The sequence below is a fragment of the Danio rerio genome, chromosome 6 (assembly GCF_049306965.1).
Source record: "Danio rerio strain Tuebingen ecotype United States chromosome 6, GRCz12tu, whole genome shotgun sequence".
Taxonomy (NCBI): Eukaryota; Metazoa; Chordata; class Actinopteri; order Cypriniformes; family Danionidae; genus Danio; species Danio rerio.
The window spans coordinates 12,631,523-12,654,274 of NC_133181.1; the positions used below are offsets into that span (position 1 = coordinate 12,631,523).

Here is a 22,752-nt window from a genome sequence, read left to right on the forward strand (position 1 = left end):
AGTCAAAAAGTGTTCAGAGTGGACTTTGTGCTTTCAAATTAACTCCAAGCCACATCAAAGCAAGGTCATCTGCTGTGTTATTGACTTTAATGAGGATAGACATGAAGGTGAATTTTTAATGCTACAAATTTAGCTTATTTCAGATAAATCTCTGCAGTGATTGCCAAAAAGTGATGAAACTCCTTTCTGATGATCCTATAGGAATACAATTGTTACAGTGAATTTTGGGCATTGTTTGAGGTATTTTGATTGTCATCTCTTCATGAAATAGAAATATTTTGAGGCGTGATGTTTCCTGCTGCAATTCTGTCCCGTTCTGTTCTGACACAGGAAGGAGTTTTGTCTCTTTTAAAGAAAGATGATTCACTGCATGATTGACAGAGTTCACTTCAGTCTCACTCCCTGAACACAATACGGAAAGAGAAAAAAACATCTATAAACAGGATCTGTTTCTCCTTCCTCTTCAGGGGTCTTTTCAGTTCAGATTTTCTCATTTGAGAAGTGAAATTCAAATGGGAGAGCGCTTCATTTTCCCAGAATCCACTCATGAAAATCTTCTCATGAAAGTGCTATTTTAATGATTTCTCATTACTACTTCAAAGAGAGTCACATGTTTTACTGCTTGTTAAAGTGCAATTCGAATTGTTCCAATTACTATAATGTGTGACAGTCTTTCTGAAGAATGGGTTGACAGACTCCTGAGGTTTTCAAATTGACCTGATACAAAAGCCTTTGGAAACAAAAGCTGTGAGTGGATTGACTTGAAAAGAGTTAAAATCAGCTTCAATAAATTAAATGAGCTCATTTTTAAAATTCATCTTGTGGTCTTACAGTTATTAAGGCGTTAAGGCTTGGATTTATTCAAACACACAGTGCAATTGATTAAAGATTACACTGTTTTTTTGTTATAAAAACGTTTCATTATTTATTTTATTTATTTAGCAGAAACTTTTGTCCAAAGTGACTTGCAATTGAGGATAAAAGAAGCACTTAAAAGTCTAAGTTAGTGTTTTTTTTCAGAGCATATGGAAAAGAGAGTGTCCTACAGGTGGTTTGTCAAACCCACTTACAAGTATGGAGCACATTCAGAATTGCACAATGTTTTCCAAGAAGCTTGGGGTGCTTATGTGTGGTGGATATGGAGAGGAATATAGTGTGTTTCCCACCACTTTAGACATACCACATGCCTGAATTAATCTATCGCAATAAAAAACATAAACTAATATGAAAGATTTTCCATTGTGTAAAGGTTCCATAGAATGAGAAGTTCTTTATCTAACCATGAATGCTTATGCACAGGGGCGCCCCAAGGGCTGGCCAGTGGTGACACCCTCGTGTAAACTCTGGCCACCCCAATATGATTTTGCTGGTGATATTATTAATTTAAATGTAATTGCGTAATTTCACAGTATTTTAATACAAAAATAGATAAAGGGCAGCCACTAAATTATTGTGGATTTATTGATGCCACTGACGTAGCTGATTCACTGTCCCTCCTCCTCCCCGTTCACCATTGACAGCACATACACACACACACACACACACACACACACACACACATTCAATAGACAGCAATGGCTGCTTATTTCATGCTTTACTTCTTAGTTAAACTCATGTACAATCTACGTATCAAATTTGTATGATGCTGTTATTGTTACCCTGACATTATTAAAAAAATAAACAGCAATGGCAATTTAATACCTGAAAGTAAATCAATAGAAGAAGTTGTATTAATATTGTGGCTCACAAAGGAATATGGATAAATTATATTATTAGAGTCTGTATAGTGTGTGTACTGTGTTTGTGTGTGTTTGTTTGTGTGTGTCTGTGTATAATAATGCCTTTTGTTCCTTTGTTTGTTTTCTAAATTAATTCATTAATCTTTATAATTTCAGACATATACCGTGTGCTATGCAATAAAAGTGTGTGAAAATAACTGCGAAGTTATAAGACGTTATTATTTTAGGTTTTATTTCGGTCCTAACGTCAGCTGACCAAAATTCAATGTCTAGCCAGCGTTTAAGGTTAATGTAATTGTGATGTCCAATAACGATATTAAATATCGTTGATATTTAGTTGATTTTAGGTTGTGTTGCAAATTAAACCAATGTCATATTGATGTAAAATAATGAAATTTATTGATCAGTTATGCCAACCAAAATCCAAAGATATAATAGTGGGAACGTCCACAAAAAGTTAAGCTGTAACATCATTAGATGTTGATATTTGGTTGATTTTGTGTTGGATGTTGGACATTGATGCCGACCTGACGTCAACCCGATTTTCATTTCCAAATAAAATACCCCGATGTTGGGGTACAACGTCAATCTGACGTTATGTTGACCTCCTGTGCCTGTTGGCGGTAACAGTTTAGAACATTCTGAGTCACTCAAGTATCTGGATACATTCAAAAATTTGGCATAAAATACAACACAGACAGTTAATAAGATAATTATAAAAAAAAATACCCTCATGAAAGTAATAAATTCTAGGGCATATTATAATGTGAATAAAAGGCTGCTCGACAATATGCAGCATTCATTTCATAGACCGAACATACAGGACACTTTCATAAATGCATAAACAGAAAAATCATTTATCTCTCTAACACGTGGAGCAAATATTGGGCCAAGTAACGCATTAGGCAGCTCAATATGAAAAATGCGCAGCCAGATGTTGGCATCTGCCCAAAGATGTAACCACACATTCACGATTTAGGGGGCTAAATGCAATAATTTAGGAATCTGCCACTTTTCAGCACTAATCTGAAAATTAGATGGACATATGGCAGTTCCAGCCCTGCGTCTGCCTAATTTTGGTTGTGTCTGTACCAAATGACAAATAATTTTCTACCAAATTACTCTTTGAAGACAGTAACAAAAAGGGAAACATGCTTTCACACCTTTAAAATCGGATATTTGTTGAGTTCTTCTACACTGTAAAAGAATATCTGTTAATTAACAGTTTCCCTATTTTGGCATACACACGTTTTTTCCATTTATTTATGGTTGTGAATTGCATTATGGGATGTTAATCTCTGCTCTGTTGACTTTTGATGTTGAAAATTCAACTCCACAACAAAGTGACTTTTATTCACATTTTAGTATTTTGAAATAACCATGCATGAGAAATAATACAGAAATGAGCCTGTAAAATAGCAGAAAATGCAGTTTATTGCAAGGTTTTTGTATCATAAATTACAACACAAACCCATATAATACAACTTAAAACTTTAAACTGCTAAAAATGTATTTTAAAGTCACTTTTTTTGGGGGGGTCACTGGTTCGAGTCTTCGCTCAGTTGGCGTTTCTGTGTGGAGTTTGCATGTTCTCTCTGCGTTCGCATGGGTTTCCTCAGGGTTCTCCTGTTTCCCCCACATTCCAAAGACGTGCGGTACAGGTGAATTGGGTAGGCTAAATTGTCCTTAGTGTTTGTGAGTATGAATGTGTGTGTGGATGTTTCCCAGAGATGGGTTGTGGCTGGAAGGGCACCTGCTGCGTAAAAACTTGCTGGATAAGTTGGCGGTTCATTCTGCTGTGGCGACCCCGGATTAATAAAGGGACTAAGCGGACAAGAAAATGAATGAATGAATGAATGAAGTTGTTAAAAGAAAGAGCCCCATAATGCAATTCAATAGCATAAATAAATGGGGGAAAAACATGACTCACAAAGTATGGAAAACTGCTAATTTAAGGATATTTTAGTTGGTTAACAGTCTGAAGTAATCTATCTACTGACTTGATTTCAGTTTAGAGTGCAAGCTGATGTGTTTATCCAGCAGTGTGTTTGCCAGTCTGTCTTTGTCTAATAATGTTGTGTTTATGCATGACTGGATATGATGATTTTGCTTATCGTGTACCGCGTCTGATTACAGATCAGCTTTAAAGTCGGGATGTGGAACATGTGGAACACTTGTTCTTGTATCTGACGGAGCAGCACGCGGTGTTCCTCATATTATCAGGTATGAGTCTGAGAATGTAGTGAAGAACAGCTAGTTGTTACATTTCTTACCCCGTGAATGTGAAGTCAGAATAGGGTTTTTTCAGCATCAGTTTCAAGCCTTACAGTCTTGGCTACAAAAAAAAAAAAGCAATTGAAAACATCCACATTATTGGTGGGACACGTTGACATTTTATGATGGAAAAGTGAATGTGATGTAAGCTGAAACTTGCAATAAAATGGATGTAAGAAGATCAAATAAATTTTATATAAAACGGAATAGAGACCACATATTTATATGTATAAATAGTATATATATATATATATATATATATATATATATATATATATATATATATATATATATATATATATATATATATATATATATACACACACACACACACATACATTTTCATGCGAGAATGAAGTTTTTTAGATTTCAACTATGCAGTTCCTTTATAAGAACAGTGCCTATTTTAAATATTCATAATTTCAGAGATACAGCGCATTGGCATCCATCAGCCTGTCATACTGAGCATAGCAAAGATGGTTGACGTTCCGCCACAAGATGGCGACAGAGACCGCATAATAAGCCCTTATAAGACTACAGTTTATCAAATCATTCTAAAACAGGTAAGTCACTTTTTAAGTTTTTTGTATGGTTGTAGTGCTGTATTTATACCATAGCCTGGTAGTGTTTCTGGTACTTTGCTTTGCGTTAATTATTGTGATATCGCGATTGCAACAGAGAAGTACTGGGAAATGTCTCTAGACTTATGGCTTTTTATGGTGTTTCAGCCTTATAATCTTGAAATGTGAGCAAAATCACCTGTTTTGTCAACACTTTAGACATTAGGCTAGAGAATCATTAAAATATTAGCTCTAAAGTATATAACTCAACTCACCTATACCGCATGTCTTTGGACTGTGGGGGAAGCCTAAGCACCCAGAAGAAACCCACGCGAACAAGAAGAGAACATGCAAAATCCATACAGACATGCTAACCAACCCAGCAACCTTCTTGCTGTGAAGCGAATGTGCTACCCACTGCATCAGTGTGCAGCCTAGCCCATTTTGAGGGATGTAATCAAAAACAATCGTTGCAACATATTTCTTGTTTAAATTTTTAATTTCAGCTTCCGATAATCCAAAAAGAACCACATGTTGATAAATAATGTTATGCTGCTTTAACATTAAATTATGGTTGAATTGTGTCTTGCTACAGTTAGAAAATATTTTAATAACAAGCAGGAAATGTTTATCCCTCACAAGGCAGGCGTTGCTGATTTGCAACAGTTAAAAGCATAGACTTTGCCTGTTTCTAAAAATTTCATTTGAGCCTGAAAGAGTTAAGGGTCTATACATATTTTTTTTAAATGTGACAAGTACAACTTGTTGGACAGTATGCTATAAATGTTTTCTTTTTGTTGCTGTTGTTGTTCATTTTATTTAATTTGTACTTATACAGCACTGTTCATCCTATCATTTTAAAGCATGTAAGTCTTGTTTGTAATTTGCTACATGCAACATAAAGATATTAAATATTAGAACAATTTCCAAAGGTGCGCAGAAACTTAAATAAAAGTGATTTGACACTTTAAGTAATATATCAGTATTAATACAAATAATTGATTATCTGAAATCAAAACGCAAAACCATTGTTGAAGAAAATGTGCACTTACAAAATAAATATGATGGATACATTTTATTTATTAACAGCCTTTAATAAGGCTTGCCCAGTATCCTTTAAATGCCAAACAACAACCACACTGTGAACCTATGACTGATTGTTTAGCTCCCTCTAGTGTTTTGATGTTTTCTAACATTTGTTAACGTTGCAGTTTTACTTTCAAATTACATATATATTAGTTTAAAGATAAATATAGATAGAAATATACTATGGTGTATATACTATACCAAAATAATAATAAAAAAAGCTTCTAATGAAATGTTTGACATATGGAACAACAGTGCTTGCTTGAATTTGTCAGCAGAAGGTTGATTTGCATATCCTGTTCTATTGGGAAAACAAAAAGCAGGAGTGGGAGTGCCCAGCTGTCAGTCAGGATGATTGACAGTAGCTCAATGAGCATTCTATAATGCGCAGATTGAATAATTTCTCATCTCCCCAGAGAGGAAGAGAAAGGATCAAGAGTAACAACTGATTCTGCAGCCCCCAGTGAACCAACCTGCTCAAATAAAGCACCCGAAATAGACATAGTCGTTTATTTTTTGTTCACTGTAAATGACTAATTGTATTAGAAAAACAACAAAAGTATTCCTGTCAAAGTTGTTCAGAAAGTCGCTGTACATGTTTGCATACACTGTAAAAAACAATAAGTCATTACTTGTTTCTAGTGTTTTCCATTTATTTATGGTTGTGAATTGCAGTATGGGATGTTGATCTCCGCTCTGTTGACTTTTAGGGCCCTATCATACACCCTGCGCAATAAGGCACAAGAGGTGTTTCCTGAAGGTTCCATAATGGTACCTCACATGTACATTTCAGGTACATTTTGGTGCTAATATGCACCTTTGAGGCTCCATTGTGGGCTATTTGGGTACAAATATGTATCTTTTGAAAAGGTACTGCCCCAGTGACAGCTCCTGTACCTTTATTTCTGAGAGTGTACCAAATTGACATTGCCCGTCCTTTTACGAATGCCAAATTGCAATGTTGATGCTTAAAATATATATTGTGTAACCCCACTTTAATCTATTTATGCTCATAAAAGTCACTTTTTTTACTTTTCAAGGTTAAAAATTGTTGGAAGAAAGATCAAGGTGTCATAATGCAATTCCAAAGCAGAAATATACATTTATAAATAATAAAAAAGATGAGATGAAATATGTAAAACTGCTAATTTACAGATGTTTTAGTGTATATACTGTAGTGTGTTTAGAAATATCCCTAATTTTTTTTTAAAGCCTAGTTCTCAGTAATTTAAGGCTTCTTGTTTTGTGTGATGATTCATTTAATGGAGGTTCATCATACGTATTAATGTTAACAGCTTTAAATGTGTAGTCACACGTCTCCTTTTAAAGCCAGGTTTTAATATTTAATGAACGTTATCCCTGAAATGAATGAGAAGTGCTTTACATTGTCATACTTGTCATTTCCACACAGTCCCCACAAATGAATTATAATCTCTCAATGTTCCAAATGCCCTCATTAAAACCCTGGCTTCCATTTTTTCTCATCAAGACATAAAGAGCAGATCGTAAGGTTAACAATAAAGCGAAAGTACACAAGGACAGAGAAAGTCTAGCCTTGTTGAGATTAACAACTGGATCAGATTAAAAGCTTGGGACAACCAAATTTAATTTGTTAATGAAGCAGTTCTTCTGTTTCATTTTATGCTTTATATACAGTCATGAATTCATGTCAGGTGATTGGTTGGGCCATTCTACAGCTTGATTTTCTTTTTCTGAAAGCATTTGAGAGTTTCGGGGGGTGGGGGTGAGGGGGGTGGCATCTTTACTGTATTGAACAGTAGAGTGGAGGTAGGAATGTGTGGGGAGCAGAGAGGGAAAGGATTGACAAAGGATTTGAGCTGGAATTTTAAATCATGTCACAGGGAAAACAATACATGTCGATCCATTTACCCACTAGTGACTATTGTCGTTGACATTCATTTTCATTTGTATTCCCCCAGTTGCCTACTAAAAATGCATGGTTAAACATTTGTTTACGTGGCAAAAACATGGTTGATTTGTTTTGATTTTTGATTTGTTATTGTGGCAAAATGTTAATCTTGGCAAGGTTTTACAGAGCTAGAAGTCTCAAAAGCAGTAAATATAATATTTTGATAATTATTTTGGATATACATAGATATAAAATCATCTTGTCTTAGTCTGAAATGACAGTCTGAAATGGAGTGGATAACTGTATAGGGTGTATTGTGTGTATATGAATAGGGTGTGTGTATTTGAATATAGTGAGTCATGTGTGCATATGTATAGTGTGTATGTGTATTTATCTGTAAGAAGTGTATAATGGGTGAATATGTACGGAGTGTCTCATGGGTGCATATGTATGGAGTGTGTATATGTATAGGGTGTATTGTGTCAATATGTTACAGGGTGTATCATGTGTGCATATGCAAATAGTGAGTCATGTGTGCATATGTACAGAGTGTATCCTGTGCATATGTATTGAGTGTGTGTGTGTGTGTGTGTGTGTGTATGTGTGTGTGTGCGTGTGTGTGTGTGTATAGAGAGAGAGAAAGAGAGAGGGAGTGTACATCGTTTTACAATGGTTTTACAATCGTTTTTACAATGGTTTTAAAGGATGCTTGCAAGCTTCTTGTACAGGGGTGCCCAAACTCGGTCCTGGAGGGCCGGTGTCCTGCAAAGTTTAGTTTCAACCCCATAGAGACACACCTGGGCTAGCTAATCAAGTTCTTATTTGGCTTTCTAGAAACATCGTTGCAGGTGTGTTGAGGCAAGTTGGAGCTAAAATCTGCAGGACACCAGCCCTCCATAACCGAATTTGGACATCCCTTTTCTAGTAGCTTGTGACATGATTCCAAGAAGCTCACTAAGAAGTGATATTGCCAAGACTACAAATTAATTAATAATAATAACCGTCAAACCCAAGCCTGAAACATTTTTTAAAACTCAAGTGTTTCAGGTTTGATATTTGTTACTTTGACTTAACTGTTAGTTTTATATGACTATATTTTGTTCTGACAACCGTAGTATTCTATTAGTACTGTTTTTTGTATAAAGATGAACTATATTATTTCATACTACAATTTTCACATTTAAAAGGCAAAAAAGCAGGGGTGCGTAACTGTTGACTAGTGTTAATTTGAGTTTTTTTTTTTTTATTTATTATAGGTGTTTAACTAATCAGAAAGATTCAGTGACCTCGATTTGAGAATAGCTCTTGGTCACTTTAAGTTGTTGTTTTTAAATCGATTCTTATATAAATTATAAAATAAGCTTGGGCTTGCCTTAAAGGTTATAGTACATAAACAGTACATCAGCAAGCCCTTTAACATTACTAGGTACTAAAATGTTCAATATAGATCCTTTAGGTACAAACGTGTCGATTTTGAAAGTGTACCACCCCAGTAGGTTTTTGAGAATGTATAGAGCAGCCAGTACAAACCTGTAAGCTTTATTGTGCTACAACATTACTTGTAACCCAGGTTACCCATACTAGATCCATAGAGCCAATCACTGATATCAGTGTCCCTACTAAAACACGAGGGGGCGCTATAATAATTGTGTATTTCGACAAATCCATGCGTATGTTGCATAATTGGTTCAATGGTTAGCTCAGGTGTAGCTATACTTGCAATGTCGTTGTTTTTAGTCATTTAAACTGGATTTTATGAATAGTAGGATATGTCCTATAGGCAGTATTTTGTTTACTAATAGGTAAACAAAAACTGTGAAATAGCTGACACAATCTTGAGTTAAATTTTTGTTAATGTATCACTTTATTGGATTATTGTATTTAATATTAGACGCGTTTTACGTTGTCTGTAGGCTAACTTTAGCATACGCAGTCTAGTCCTCGTCGTTATACCGGTAAACTGGCCAGAACTCACCCCTGTTCGGTGTAACTGAGACTCGGATGAGCAGTGATGTCACAGGAAACCCGCTCCACACAATCCTCTGCTGCTTCAGGGACCGCAGTTCATCAGCGAGCACATCTCCTGCACTGCTCTACACACCGCGGAGAACACAGCAGCTAACGTGGTAAGACACACTTTATTCTCACACCAAGAATAAGCCTACTTTTATGACGCTTTTTTATTGACAGTGGATTTTATATTATGAGCAATTGGGCAAACTTTACTTCATCTTGATGTGGCATATTGTTCAGAACTAGAATATAAAGCTTCAACATTAGGCTACGTTATTATTAATTTGCGTATTTAAATTGTTGTTATAGCCTCTTGGATCACTCTAAACGAGTTAGTTTAGTCATTTTGCTTGTTATTAAAGAACTTTTAAAGTTTAAAAGTTTCAGATTGCTTGTCAGCTTTGAATTAATCACCTTTATTTTGTCGAGAATGACAGTTTGGTTAAATTAAACAAGTTTGTTAAAGACCTAATGCTTTCATTAGTGTCAATATTGTCATTTGTAACAACACATTTACACTAAGAAACAACAAAAACAATTAAACACTAGCCTATAATGCAAAACTGTAACAGTCATTATCCAATACATTATTCGATACCTCCAATACAGTGAAAGACTGATTGGATAACTGGGCAATTTAATAAAATATTTAATATAATTTCAATACAAAATGTCCTGAAAACCTTCAAAGGAAACTGTAATAAAACAAAAGTTTATAAAATATTATTAGCAAGTAAATATTGTGAAAATATGAATTGATCTTATTTATTTATTGTTTGCTTGTAATGTTTATTTTTTACATTTATATGCTTTTATAATATACCAATTAGTTGTTGAGACAGTTTGGTTTTATTAATTTAGTTCGTTTAAAACCACTGCTATAGTGCTTTTATTAGTGTTAAAGATATAATTTGTAGCAACAATCAATTATTATTACAGTAATTTTACCTCCAATACAGTCAAAGACTGATTGGATAAATGGGCGATTAATACATTTATTAATATAATGTTAATCCAAAATGTACTGAAAACCTTTAAAGGAAATTGTAATAAAACAAAAGTTTATAAACTATTATTAGCAAGCAAATATTGTGTATATATTCATTGTTTGCTTGTAATGTTTATTTTTTACAGTTATATGCTTTTATAATATACCAATTAATTGTCGAGACAGTTTGGTTTTATCAAACTAGTTTGTTTAAACCTTATATAGTGTTTTTATTAGTGTTAAGGATGTAATTTGTTACAATAATCAAATATTATCATAGTCATTTTACCTACAATACAGTAAAAGACTGACTGGGCGGTTAATAAAATAATGAATATAATGTTAATTCAAAATACTAAAAACCTTTAAAGGAAATTTTAATTAAATAAAAGCTTATAAAAAATTATCAGCAAGCAAATATTGTGAAAATATTTATTTATTGTTTGTATTATTTATTTTTACAATTAAATACTCTTAAATGCTTTTATAATATATCAATTAATGTATATAAAATATAATTCAAATAAAAATGTATATATAATTACCTATATGTATGAATAAGTGCTTAAATAAGTGCACAAGTTTTAAAGACCTAGTCTTAGAAAAGTAATCAAAGTTAATAAATGTTTCACATACAGTTAGATAGATTGGATGGTTTTAACTTATTATATTTTATGATATAACACCATTGAACCGTTTAACCATTACATAAAAATGAAAATTTACTGCTTACATAATTTACATTGTATTAACCCTTTGATGCACTACATGGGTCTAAAGTGACCCGTCTAAGCTTATTTTATCTATATATATTTTATAGCTTGTACATTAAATGGTTAAAGTACTCTACTGTTTGTTAATAAAGTGTTAATTTGGAATTCACACACCAACATAAAATATATACAATTTTTGGCAGCAAACCTTTTTAAAAGGCATCATCATTTATTATGTTTCTTATTTTATTACATTTGTTTTGGTGCCACGGTGGCTCAGTGGTTAGCACTGTTGCCTCACAACAAGAAGGTCGCTGGGCCAGTTGGCATTTCTGTGTGGAGTTTGCATGTTCTCACCGCTCCAGTTTCCCGCACATTCCAAACACATGCGCTATAGGTGAATTTAATAAACTAAATTGTCCGTAGTGTATGAGTGTGTGTTTGAATGAGAGTGTATGGGTGTTTCCCAAATACTGGGTTGAGGCTGAAAAGGCATCTGCTACGTAAAACATATGCTGGAATAGTTGGTGGTTCATTCTGCTGTGGCGACCTTTGAAATAGAGACTAAACCGAAGGAAAATGTATGAATGAATATATATTTTGACTGTTTGATATCTGTGCGTTATCTCTATGAGTTTGATCATTTCCGCCGGATAGAGCTTTGTGCTGTGTTACTTTAAAATTAATCCTTCGTAGTAAGGAGTGGAAAAATTGGTGCTATATACTTGGGTGTATCCTAAACGGACATGAGTTAAACTATCTGTCAGTGGGCTTTCTGATTTAGGGCCTGGAGGGTGGCTTTTCGCAACCAGGCCCAGTTTAAAGAGAGTGACAGAGAGAGAATGGCGGAGAGGGAGTAGGTGGGAGACTCTGGGTATTAAACAAGGGTCTCTGGGAATGTCACATCTGTAAACCACTCCTTCAGCTTCACAGGAAGGGCAAAATGTTATCAAGCTTTAGGCCCTCTGTTTTTCCACCAAGTTCTGGGGTCATCCGATTATCCAAAATGTCTGGGAAAACACTTCATTTTTTACATTCCTATTAGAATGACTTTTATTAAGTGATTTATGTCTGCCGCCTAAACCTGAATGGCACCAGATTTATAGCTGTTTTTCTTCTCTTAAAAGTTTCAATGAGTGGTTTATGGGTTTTTTTTTGTAAAGTATTTCCTTAATCATCTCCCTCTGTTATTGTGAAAACGATAAAGATAATATTATATTATACAATTAAGAAGTGCTGATCTGCAAGAGGCACTTAAAGGTCCCATAAAATTAGAATAAAACCTTTTAGATGTTAGTTTTACTCAGTTTTATGGATATCTGAAAGCTGGTGTGCATTTAAAAAATCTAAAACTGATATAAACATCCAAAGCTCGCAGTTTGTCGCTTCCAATTGAATCTATTTTTTTCATGGCACCTCATACTTCAGTTTCTCATTAAATCTTGACCAATCAATATCTGACAGGCTCCGCCCCTTCTCGTTTCTTGCTTCTCGAGGCGCTTCTCATTTGCTTCTCATTTGCTCTGCTTGATCTCAACCACTCTCACTGGAAGAGCTGTGATTAAAATTAAATGCTATTGACTTTAAAATAAAAAAAAAATAAAAGGGAGAAGCTACACTTTGTACCAGCCTCTCTTCATTTTTCATTTAAGATTATATCAAACATGGAATAAAAAGTGCACAATTCAAAGCACTTCACGGGAAGAGATCATTGCTGATATTTCATAGTTCCAAAGAATCATCATCTTTTTCAAAGAACTTAACTTTTGACTTCTGCGTTTCTTATTGAGCTTTGCTTCTCATAATATTCAGCATACAAAAAAGACAATGATAAAAATAATGTCTTGAGTGGGTCCTGTCTTCATCTACATTGATACTGATAGGTTTGTGTCATTTGAAATGGATCTCTATCCACACAAGTACTTCATCCACATTGTAACATTGGAAAATATGAAAATTGTCTGACTGTGTATGCATCTGATGTGATAAAGGCTGAGGTGATCATGAGACCGAACATAAATTAATTTCTTAAGCATTGTCATTTTATTCATAAAATATCAAACTAGTTAGTCCAGCTCAAACTCAAGTGTCATTTAATGTACGTTTAAAACAGAGGTACTGTATTCAACTAAAGTTTCAAGAGGTCTGGTCTCTGTATTTCATTATCAGCAGAGGTCTGGACCGTACTTTCTTTTGTTGGAATGGTTATACATTTCCATCTGGGCAGCAGCAGGGTTTTGTAAAATGTAAAAAAAAAACAAAAAAACTTAATATTCCAAATGGTTGAGAAGAGTCTGCAGACCGAGTCCACATTTATGCTCAGACATGCATTTAATGAGCTTTTAAATGTACACCTAAACCCCACCCCTCACAGTTATGTCACTAGCTCTACTGAGTAGGCGTGTAACGAATCATGGGTGATCAGTGATTCATACGGATCACGACCCACTTGTAGGTTATTCCAACGTTTGTAACAGATGCAGAGAGATCGCCTCTCACGTCATTCAAGTCACATGTTTAAAAGCATTTTGGCTTCCCTGTAAAATACAATGATGACAAAAAAAAGTTATGGTGGGCCTAAATGCTTTCAAGAGCAGTGAGTGATTTTGTCCTTTTATTGTTTAATTAATCATTAAAAGTTGGCAGCAGGTATATTGTGCGCTGTCACTTTAAGAGCAGTACGGTTCTGATTTATGGTTTCACATTCACATCTCTTTTGATTCTCAACTCGTTTGTTTATTACATAAATGAGGGTTAATATGAATAATCACTTAACACCGCGTTTTGATACAAATGTACATGTATTTGCATGTAACACTTAAAATTACAGAGAGAATAACTTTCAAACATAGTTACTGTATATAACAGCCAAAGATATTTGATTGAAATAAAAGTTATGTCTAGGCCTGTCATCATAAAGCCTTTTTGTTGTGCGATATATTATTACAGAAATTGCTGCGATAAGCAATATTATTGTCATTTTGAGATCATTCTGATTATACAAAACTATTATAATGCAAATACTCTTAAATGCTTTTAAGAGACGAAAAACTTTTCATCCTTAAGGTTATTTAGAATCAGTAATTTGATGTTAAAACAGTAAATGTCCCATTATTAAATGTCCTATTAAGTAAATGTCAAACAACAAACATTGACACCAGTGAGGTAGAATGTAAATGTCCTTGTAAAATGGCTGTACTGTTATTTGCAAATATGTGAATATATATTGAAATTATTGAAGTCATATGTAAGTAATGAAGTTTGTTTTGGGGTGATTTTAATTTAGGGAATACTTGTATAAATCCAGTTCAGCATTTCTAGATTTTCCTAGTTAGCCGTGTCACACTCATCCTCCTAGAAAATGCAGAAGTCCTCATAGTTTGTCATCCTTCTGACAGACAGCAATTCTATGTGCAATCCCACACTGTAAAATAAACAGTAAGTTTATTATTATGAAATTATGCAATTGTAAATTTCAAATGTTTAAGGTTCATTAAAACAAATTAAGGAAATACATTAAGGAAATAAACAATTTCTTTGTATCTCTGTGAACAGTAGTTCTTCAAAATGTTTGAGTAGACGTTGATGACTGACACTATAACACACGCACACAAGTATTTTGACGTATAACGGACAGTGTTTTCAAAATGTAGTGCAATCAACAATGTAGTGTTTGAGCTATATTTCTGTTTTTTTTTTTATAAAAATGCAGTTTTCTGAAAGCTACAAAAATCTGAAACTGTTTAGGACACTTACAATGTACTGCTGGACGAGCTCTTCCTCTTCTTCCAAAAAGACAGCAACAGACGACGACATCTCTCGTCTAGTCTATGATTAGTGTGGATCGGATGCAACAAAAATGTAAAATTAGTAATATTGCCTAATAATAATATCAATGATAATAATAATAATACACAAATAACATTATAAAAAATACCTGCACTCATTCTCTTTATAAAAATCTGCTTGAGTAAAGCACCCCTCTTTTTCAAAATACTGTGAACATTTTCTTAATTAATCTGAAAAATGAAGCAAACAAATATTAGTATTTATAAACAGTATTATATACAAACACAGTTAATTAATGTAGGTTAGTTATTAATTGCATTGCATCATCAATGCTGTAAAAAGAACCCTATGAAAAACACAAGCTGTGCATAAACCTTATTAAATAGCTATATGCAAACACAGCTTAGGCTTACCACTTAAGATCATTGTTGTTCGTCCACCACACTCAAATGTTGCCTTAAGATTGCTGTTAAATATTACAATGCAGATAATTTGTTCAATTTCAGTATATAATTCAGAATGAACAGAAGCAAATCAATTTCAAATAGGCTAAAAATACCCGTGTATCCCCATATAGATCATATGGCAAATACTAAGCTCCCAAACAAGCCTGAACAGCATGTGTCTTTCCTGAAAGAGCTGACTTAAGACAAATAAAATTGTTAACTATTAATGCTTGCCTCTTAACATGCTCACTGTTGATCTGCTCCTTCAAAATGTCATCTGATCACTGCTGTTGTTCATATTCGAATGCAAACATCTCAATCAAATCTGCATAATTGAGTGAATTTTCTTAAAATAAACCTGAAGCCGTCTTTCCACAAATTTATTAGCTTTATTGTTTTCTCAAATTAAGCCTAATAATCGCACTGGTTTGCTTAAAAAAATAAGGGAAATTTATCTTTTGATTTTATTAGCCAAATCTTCTTAATATTTTAAAATATATCCAGAATATAATTTTTTAAAAACTTTTTCTTATATTTTCATATAAGAAAATATGCACATTATTTTTAATGACCATATCATTTTTTTAGGAAAATTACAAGCCTCAAGATTAATTTTTTACAGTGTATACTCTGCTTTGAGAACATACTTTTGAATAATTTTAAAGGTTTTGCATCACCAGGGGTCTCATGTATCAACGCTGCGTACGCACAAAAACTTACGTACGCCAGGTTTCACGCTCAGAATCGCTCGCGTTTGGATTTACTAACGATGAACTGAACGTGGGAATGTGCGCAGCTCCACGCCAGCTTTATGGCTGGCGTACGCAAATTTTTTGTGCGTGTCTGTTTTGTTTCCATTGGCGACTCCTAGAGGCAATTGTGTTAAATTCCTCTCTACAAAGTGTCTGAGCCTTGTAATGGCAGCTGTATGAGACGGGTTCATCTAGCAGGTATATAAGGTTTCCATACCATACAGTTGACCAGCTAAACATTAAAGCACAATTTGCAGCAGTCGCCTGTTTTCCCAATGTAATCGGAGCTATCTACTGCACGCACATTGCTATAAAGACACTATCTGAAGATGAATTCGCATGCGTGAATCAGAAACATTTCCATTCAATAATAATAATTGTAATTCCATGTACAAATAAAATATGACGCACAAACTTATTAATGATTCCTACTTGTCTTTCTCGTGATAAATAGTTGGCAAAATCTGATATGTAGTGGGGGCAAAAAGAGGAAAGAGTTCATCAGACGCTGGATTCGAACCGAGTTCATGCTCAAACGTGTCAAAACATGTTAACATGCGCTTTACGAGCTGCGCCACTAAGACTGTTAAGGGTACCGCAACATTTTACACATATAAATCACACTATTTCTCTTTTAATTCACTCAGTGCGATGTTCAGACCCAACTGTGTTAACCGCATCAGCTAAACTCTCCCACTCTATTTTTTTCTTTTGTTGTTAATTCCGGAGAACAAACTTGCAAAATAACACCGCTTTTCTCCGGTCTACCTCCGAAAGCAGCACCTCCAATTCACATTCTGTTCAAAGTTTCTCTTTTTGCTTGCTTTTGCCATTGCTTTTTCATTGGGTTTTGTCAAAGTAGAGTCATTAGCATATTCATAAGGGGGAGGAGGCAGGGAGGGGTTTTGTGCTCGTGCATGTTGCGCTCAGTTTAACGTTTATTCAGATGTACAAAAGAATATGCGTGAGTTTCTGAATTTTTTTCTACGTACGCACATTTACAGCTTTGTGCGTACGCAATGTTTTAGTATGATTTCCACGCAAGTCTTCGTACATGAGGCCCCCGGTCTGTTATTGCTGAAATTAACCGCTTAATTGGCAAAACAAAAATACAGAATGTACACGTTAGTCTTGTGTCATTATATTGTTAAACATAACACACAGTGCATCTCCCAAACAAGCATCAGTAAAGGAAGTTTAGAAAGGGCAGACTCATTCCTCATCACTCAGACATTTTGTATCATTACAGTAGAGCAACATATCAAGACATTTCTTCAAAGTCATGATGACTGACATTTTGCATGGTGAAATATTTCCTATCCAAATGGAAGTTATAAGAAAACCACACATGCACTAATTCGCTTTGTCTGGACTTCTGGGAAGCGTGTTCGTTTTCGAGACCAAAGACAAATCCAAATGGATAATTTTCCACATATGAGCCTAGTCATGTGGTTTCGGGTCCCCGTCCAAGCAGGAAATGTTTGGAGGCCGAACAAAAGAATCACATGACGCTTCAGCCCCTCGGCCATGGCCATACCGACAGGTATTAATTTAAAAAGGAAATAACAACAGAATCAAGGCAGATGTTAAAGATGTTTTGGAATGCTCTGATAGTTCCACATGGAACGCCATAAAAAGAATAAACCGGGGTTGTATATAATCGGACTGTGGTCCAGGATGTCATAAAACATTAGCATGTAAAAATAGTGAATACTTTGGTAAGCAACTTTTATTGTGGCTATAACAGATCTTCCTCACTTTGAAAATGATTTATGATGCTATCTCTATAGACGAGCCAAAACGGCAACTGTGAACCGTGTAATGCATGTTTAATGATGCTTTTTCTCCCTTTGTAATGATGATAGGCCTCCTGATAGACTGAACTTTCATGTACATGCTTTTTAATCTGTCCTCTTCTCTAACTTAACAACAGCACTGTTACCGCACTCCTGGGAGCAACAATAGGTCGACAGTTCACCTGGCTGAAATGCCTTGTTTTTATGGAATCCCGAATTTTCTGTCAGCTTGACAGAAATAACTAACTGTAATTCGTTAGGGGAATACTCATTTGTATGTTTTCATTTTAGTTACACTGTACAAAATGCTGGGTTCCACATGATTCCTTTATGTTTTTACAAATTTATGTTGATTGAACATAAATCCACGGTTTCCGCTACATTCATTCTTCCATGGTGGGGCGTCACGCCAAAATTGATCCCACCATGGCTACATTACAGCTTTTCATTCAAAACATTCAGTCGTGTTTTTTTTAATAGCGGGTGATAATCGCACCAAAACGTATTAAAAGATAAGTGAATTATAACAGAGCAAACTTTTCTGTAACTGTAGTAGTGCTGTGCCTTATTTGTTTAACCCTTTAAGGTTACGTGCTGACTGACTGACAGGTGCGTGATGCGTGAGGCCAGCAAACACGAGGTATAGCCGTTTCACTTTTTTTCAGGACACATTAATACCGCTCTGTAGGTCTATTGGAGCCATTCATAAATATTCCTAGCAAATCGAATAAATGTTGGAGACATACTTGTTACAAAAACGCACTAAATCGCACTTAAGCAGCGTATATTTGAGAGCGCACAAGAAGATCTGTGCTTGAGCAGCGTATATTTAATGGGGCGTGCAAGAAGTTTTGTGCACGATTGTTCAAGCCGTTATAAATAAATAGTTTGGACAAGTAGCCAAAGTCATTATTTTGAGTGTAGAAAAGTGTTCACTTCATTCTTTGGATGTACTGTATAATATTCTCTGTTTGCTTTCAGGTGAAACGTTCAGATCATTTGGATGCACAAGAGCCAAACAACGGAACCATGGATAGATGCTGCATTACCTCGTTTATCTTACTGTTGGCAACCTCTGAGGTATTTGTTTGTCAGAAAACACACTAAAAAAATGATATGTTAGATTTACAATTTTTTTATGGTTTATGGTATAACTTTAAGTGGTTGCAAACAATTGATATGGGCTGAATTTAAACAATCAAATTAATTTTAGTGTTAGATTTTTGCGTGATGCAAAACATATTAGCATATTAAAAGTTACATTGTTTAAAAAAGAGCACAGTGCATTATGTCTTACTCATAGGACATTATTTTAGTAGACATCAATATGGGTCATATTTCCAGATAGTGACAAATGACCTATACAGTTGTATATGTTGGAAGACATGTTGAATTTCTCACTGTGAAATGTGTAATAATTTAATTTAACTTCATGATATGGAAAATTTAACACTGTTTTACTAACATGTTATTTTCCTAATATGTAAAAAGGGAAGTTGCTTTTTATCAATTAACAGGTTTCTACGGTAGCATTCTATATTCAAAAATACATACAGTTAAAATCAGAATTATTAGCCCACCTTTTAGTTTTTTTTTTCTTTTTTAAATATTTTTTAAATCATGTTTAACAGAGCAAGGAAATTTTCACAGTGTCTGATAATATTTTTTTCTGGTAAAATCTTATTTGTTTTATTTCGGCTAGAATAAAAGCAGTTTTTAAATAAAAATATAAAAAATTAGTGACAAAATTATTAGCCCCTTTAAGCTATATTTTTATTAGTCTACAGAACAAACCATCGTTATACAATAACTTGCCTAATTACCCTAACCTGCCTAGTTAACATAATTAACCTAGTTAAGCCTTTAAATGTCACTTTAAGCTGTATAGAAGTGTATTGAAAAATATCTAGTAAATATTCTGTACTGTCATCATGGCAAAGATAAAATAAACCTGTTATTTGAAATGAGTTATTAAAACTATTATAATTAGAAATGTGTTGAAAAAAATCTTCTCGGTTAAACAGAAATTGGGAGGAAAACAAACAGGGGCGCTAATAATTCAGGGGGGCTAATAATTCTGACTTTAACTGTATATATTTTTACAGTGTACCTGTAGCTAATCATTTATCGTGCTATAAGTGTGCATATCTATTAGGAATTTCGAAGATTCTTGACAGAAACATAATAATTTGAATGCCGAGATTTATAAATCTGTCATTTTCCATTCTTTTGCAGCTAATATCAGTGTTAATCTCTCTTCTTTGTATTTTCCAACAGTTGTTTGTGGTGGTTCTCTCAGAGAACAGCACTGGAGGTACAAAAAAGAATGCCCATGAACTGAACTTCACTCGCCACAAAATCTTGACCGCCCAGTTTGAATGTTACCAAAAGATTATGAAAGATACTAATCACAACAAAACAGGTGAGAGGTTCTCATTTCACACAGATCCTTTATATATATATATATATAATTTTCACAATGCACAACTTTAAAATACAGCAAAATGCAGCATAATTGCCCTATAGTGGAGTACAGTTCATATTACAGTTAAATACTGTGTAATTTACAAAAATCATTAACAGTGTACCTGTCAGTTGGCAGGGTCTTAAAAAGTCTAACATTTCTACATCAATATTTTGGGCCTTAAAGATTCCTTTCTTTAAGTTCACCCAAAACTGCAATTTCTGTCATCATTTACTCACCTTTTACTTGACACAAACCTGTCTGAGTATCTTTTTTTTCTATTGAACACAAAAGACAATATTTTGTCTTCTAATGACTTCTATAAGGGTTTGTGGTTCTCACTATAGATGTCAGTGGTTACCAGTTTCCAACTTTTCTTCAAAATATCTATATTTGTGTTTTACTAAAGTAAGAAACTCAAAGGTTTGGCACCACTTATAAGGTCCTTTCTAGACATTGAATGTCAGGAAAAATGTTTCATACATTTTTTGTCTTGGAATTGTAGAAATTTGTGTTTGTCGCTTTAAATTTTAGTTTTAGTTTGTAAGTGAATATATTGTTGTACCTTTTTTTCTTGTTGTTTCAAGCCTATTGTTATGGTTAGACTATTTTTAGCTCCATTTTATTCCTTTCACGGTCATCAGCTGGCCGTCACAGAAGTCAAGTGCAGTCACCAGGCTTTAACTGTTAACCAACACAAACATTTCAGCATAATATACATTTTAAAAAATTCAAAATGACACATTCAAAAACTTGGTGTTAAAAATTAGATGGCAGAAAAACTAAATATAATGTTTGTAAAACTACTATTGAACAATCAAACATTCGGAGAGGGAGCACTACCAGCCAAACATAAACAGCCAGATAAATTATCCATTGTTGTTCTCTAATAAAATCAGGCAAAATATATTCAAGCTATATATCCAACCGATTTAATTACTGTTTTTATTTTAACATATTTTTAAAATACTATATTATCTAAGCACAGCATCTTATGGCCATGGAACTTGATATTTAGCTTAAAGTTTGAACCTTGACTTGAAGATTTTTTTTTTTAAGAGTTTATTTATTTTGCTTGTCCAAGTGTAATTTGCTATATTGTGATTACAAATGAGACAAAAGTTGTGATATAGGTCTTACATTCCATTCATAATGGTTAAAAAATATCTTAAAGTCTTGGTTAAATCCGCAGAAACCCTAAGTTAGGTCTAAATTCATGCAGGATATTGTCAAGCTCTCCTTCTGATTTAAATAACAACAAATGTCTGCTAGTCATGATTTTTAAAGAATTCTACTGTAAAAGAGAGGATGTTGTCCTGGCCTCTGTCTATTTCTGACTTGTATGCCTTATACTGTAAGTACATTAGGGAAGACATGACTAAAAATGCCCGATGCTTTGTCATGTCCTTCTGGAAATTATGGGGAAAGCGTTCATGTGAAATGACGATGGAATGGAAACAGTCAGTGTGGTGTGACTTACAGCATGCATGTGTTCATCGACACAGCATGACAACAGACAACAGCACAGCGTTAACCACTGAATTAAGATTCATTGCTGTGTATGAGACACAAGTAATAGCTAAAGAATGGCAAATGAATCGTGACACAAGAGCAGGCAGATTTTTCATGACAGCTGTTATAAGCTGTTTTGGCAAAAACCATCAATTTGATGTTAAAAGCATAAAAATCACAGTTTTACATTCTGATGTGTAGAATGATCCATTAATAAATAGTTTGAAATGAAAAAATTCATTGTGCAAAGCCTGACTAGACATTAACAAATAGTTTTATATATATATTTATATATATATATATATATATATATATATATATATATATATATATATATATATATATATATATATATATATATATATATATATATATATATATATATATATATATTAGGGGTGTAACAATTAGTCGACTAGTCAGTGCATATATATATATATATATATATATATATATATATATATATATATATATATATATATATATATATATTCTTTGATGCTTTGGCATGGCGCTTTTTGATTGACTTCGAGTCGTTGACTAGTGGCGCTGACTAGTGGCAGATCACATGTTTTTTGACCTGAACTACATTGCAGCTTTACACACTAAGGTGGTTCACTGGATGAAACTGCCCTCAGATTATTTAGTCATTTCATTTTTTAAATGTTATTTTTCTTATGTCAGCATCAAAGATTCATGTGAAATTTGAGAGAACTTTAAATCGTCAAACAGATGCTAGTTAGATCCCTA

The 22,752-nt window shown here is 34.0% G+C and overlaps 1 protein-coding gene and 1 long non-coding RNA gene across 2 annotated transcripts in view; one reads left to right on the forward strand and one right to left on the reverse strand.

The window, feature by feature from the left end:
• The first annotated feature begins 9,590 nt into the window (after positions 1 to 9,590).
• Positions 9,591 to 22,752, forward strand: part of calcrlb (calcitonin receptor-like b) — a 28,755-nt gene continuing 15,593 nt past the window's right edge. The window contains exons 1-3 of the mRNA XM_001920000.8: positions 9,591 to 9,655; positions 19,008 to 19,106; positions 20,304 to 20,448. Coding sequence (XP_001920035.3) covers positions 19,056 to 19,106; positions 20,304 to 20,448 — 196 coding nt within the window. The 5' untranslated portion in view covers positions 9,591 to 9,655; positions 19,008 to 19,055. The remainder of the gene's footprint in view (positions 9,656 to 19,007; positions 19,107 to 20,303; positions 20,449 to 22,752) is intronic.
• LOC141386195 (uncharacterized) lies at positions 12,401 to 17,553 on the reverse strand. The gene is made up of 3 exons (XR_012407685.1): positions 15,181 to 17,553; positions 15,000 to 15,071; positions 12,401 to 14,667 (listed from the first exon to the last, which is right to left on the reverse strand). It is a non-coding gene; the product is annotated as an uncharacterized lncRNA (long non-coding RNA).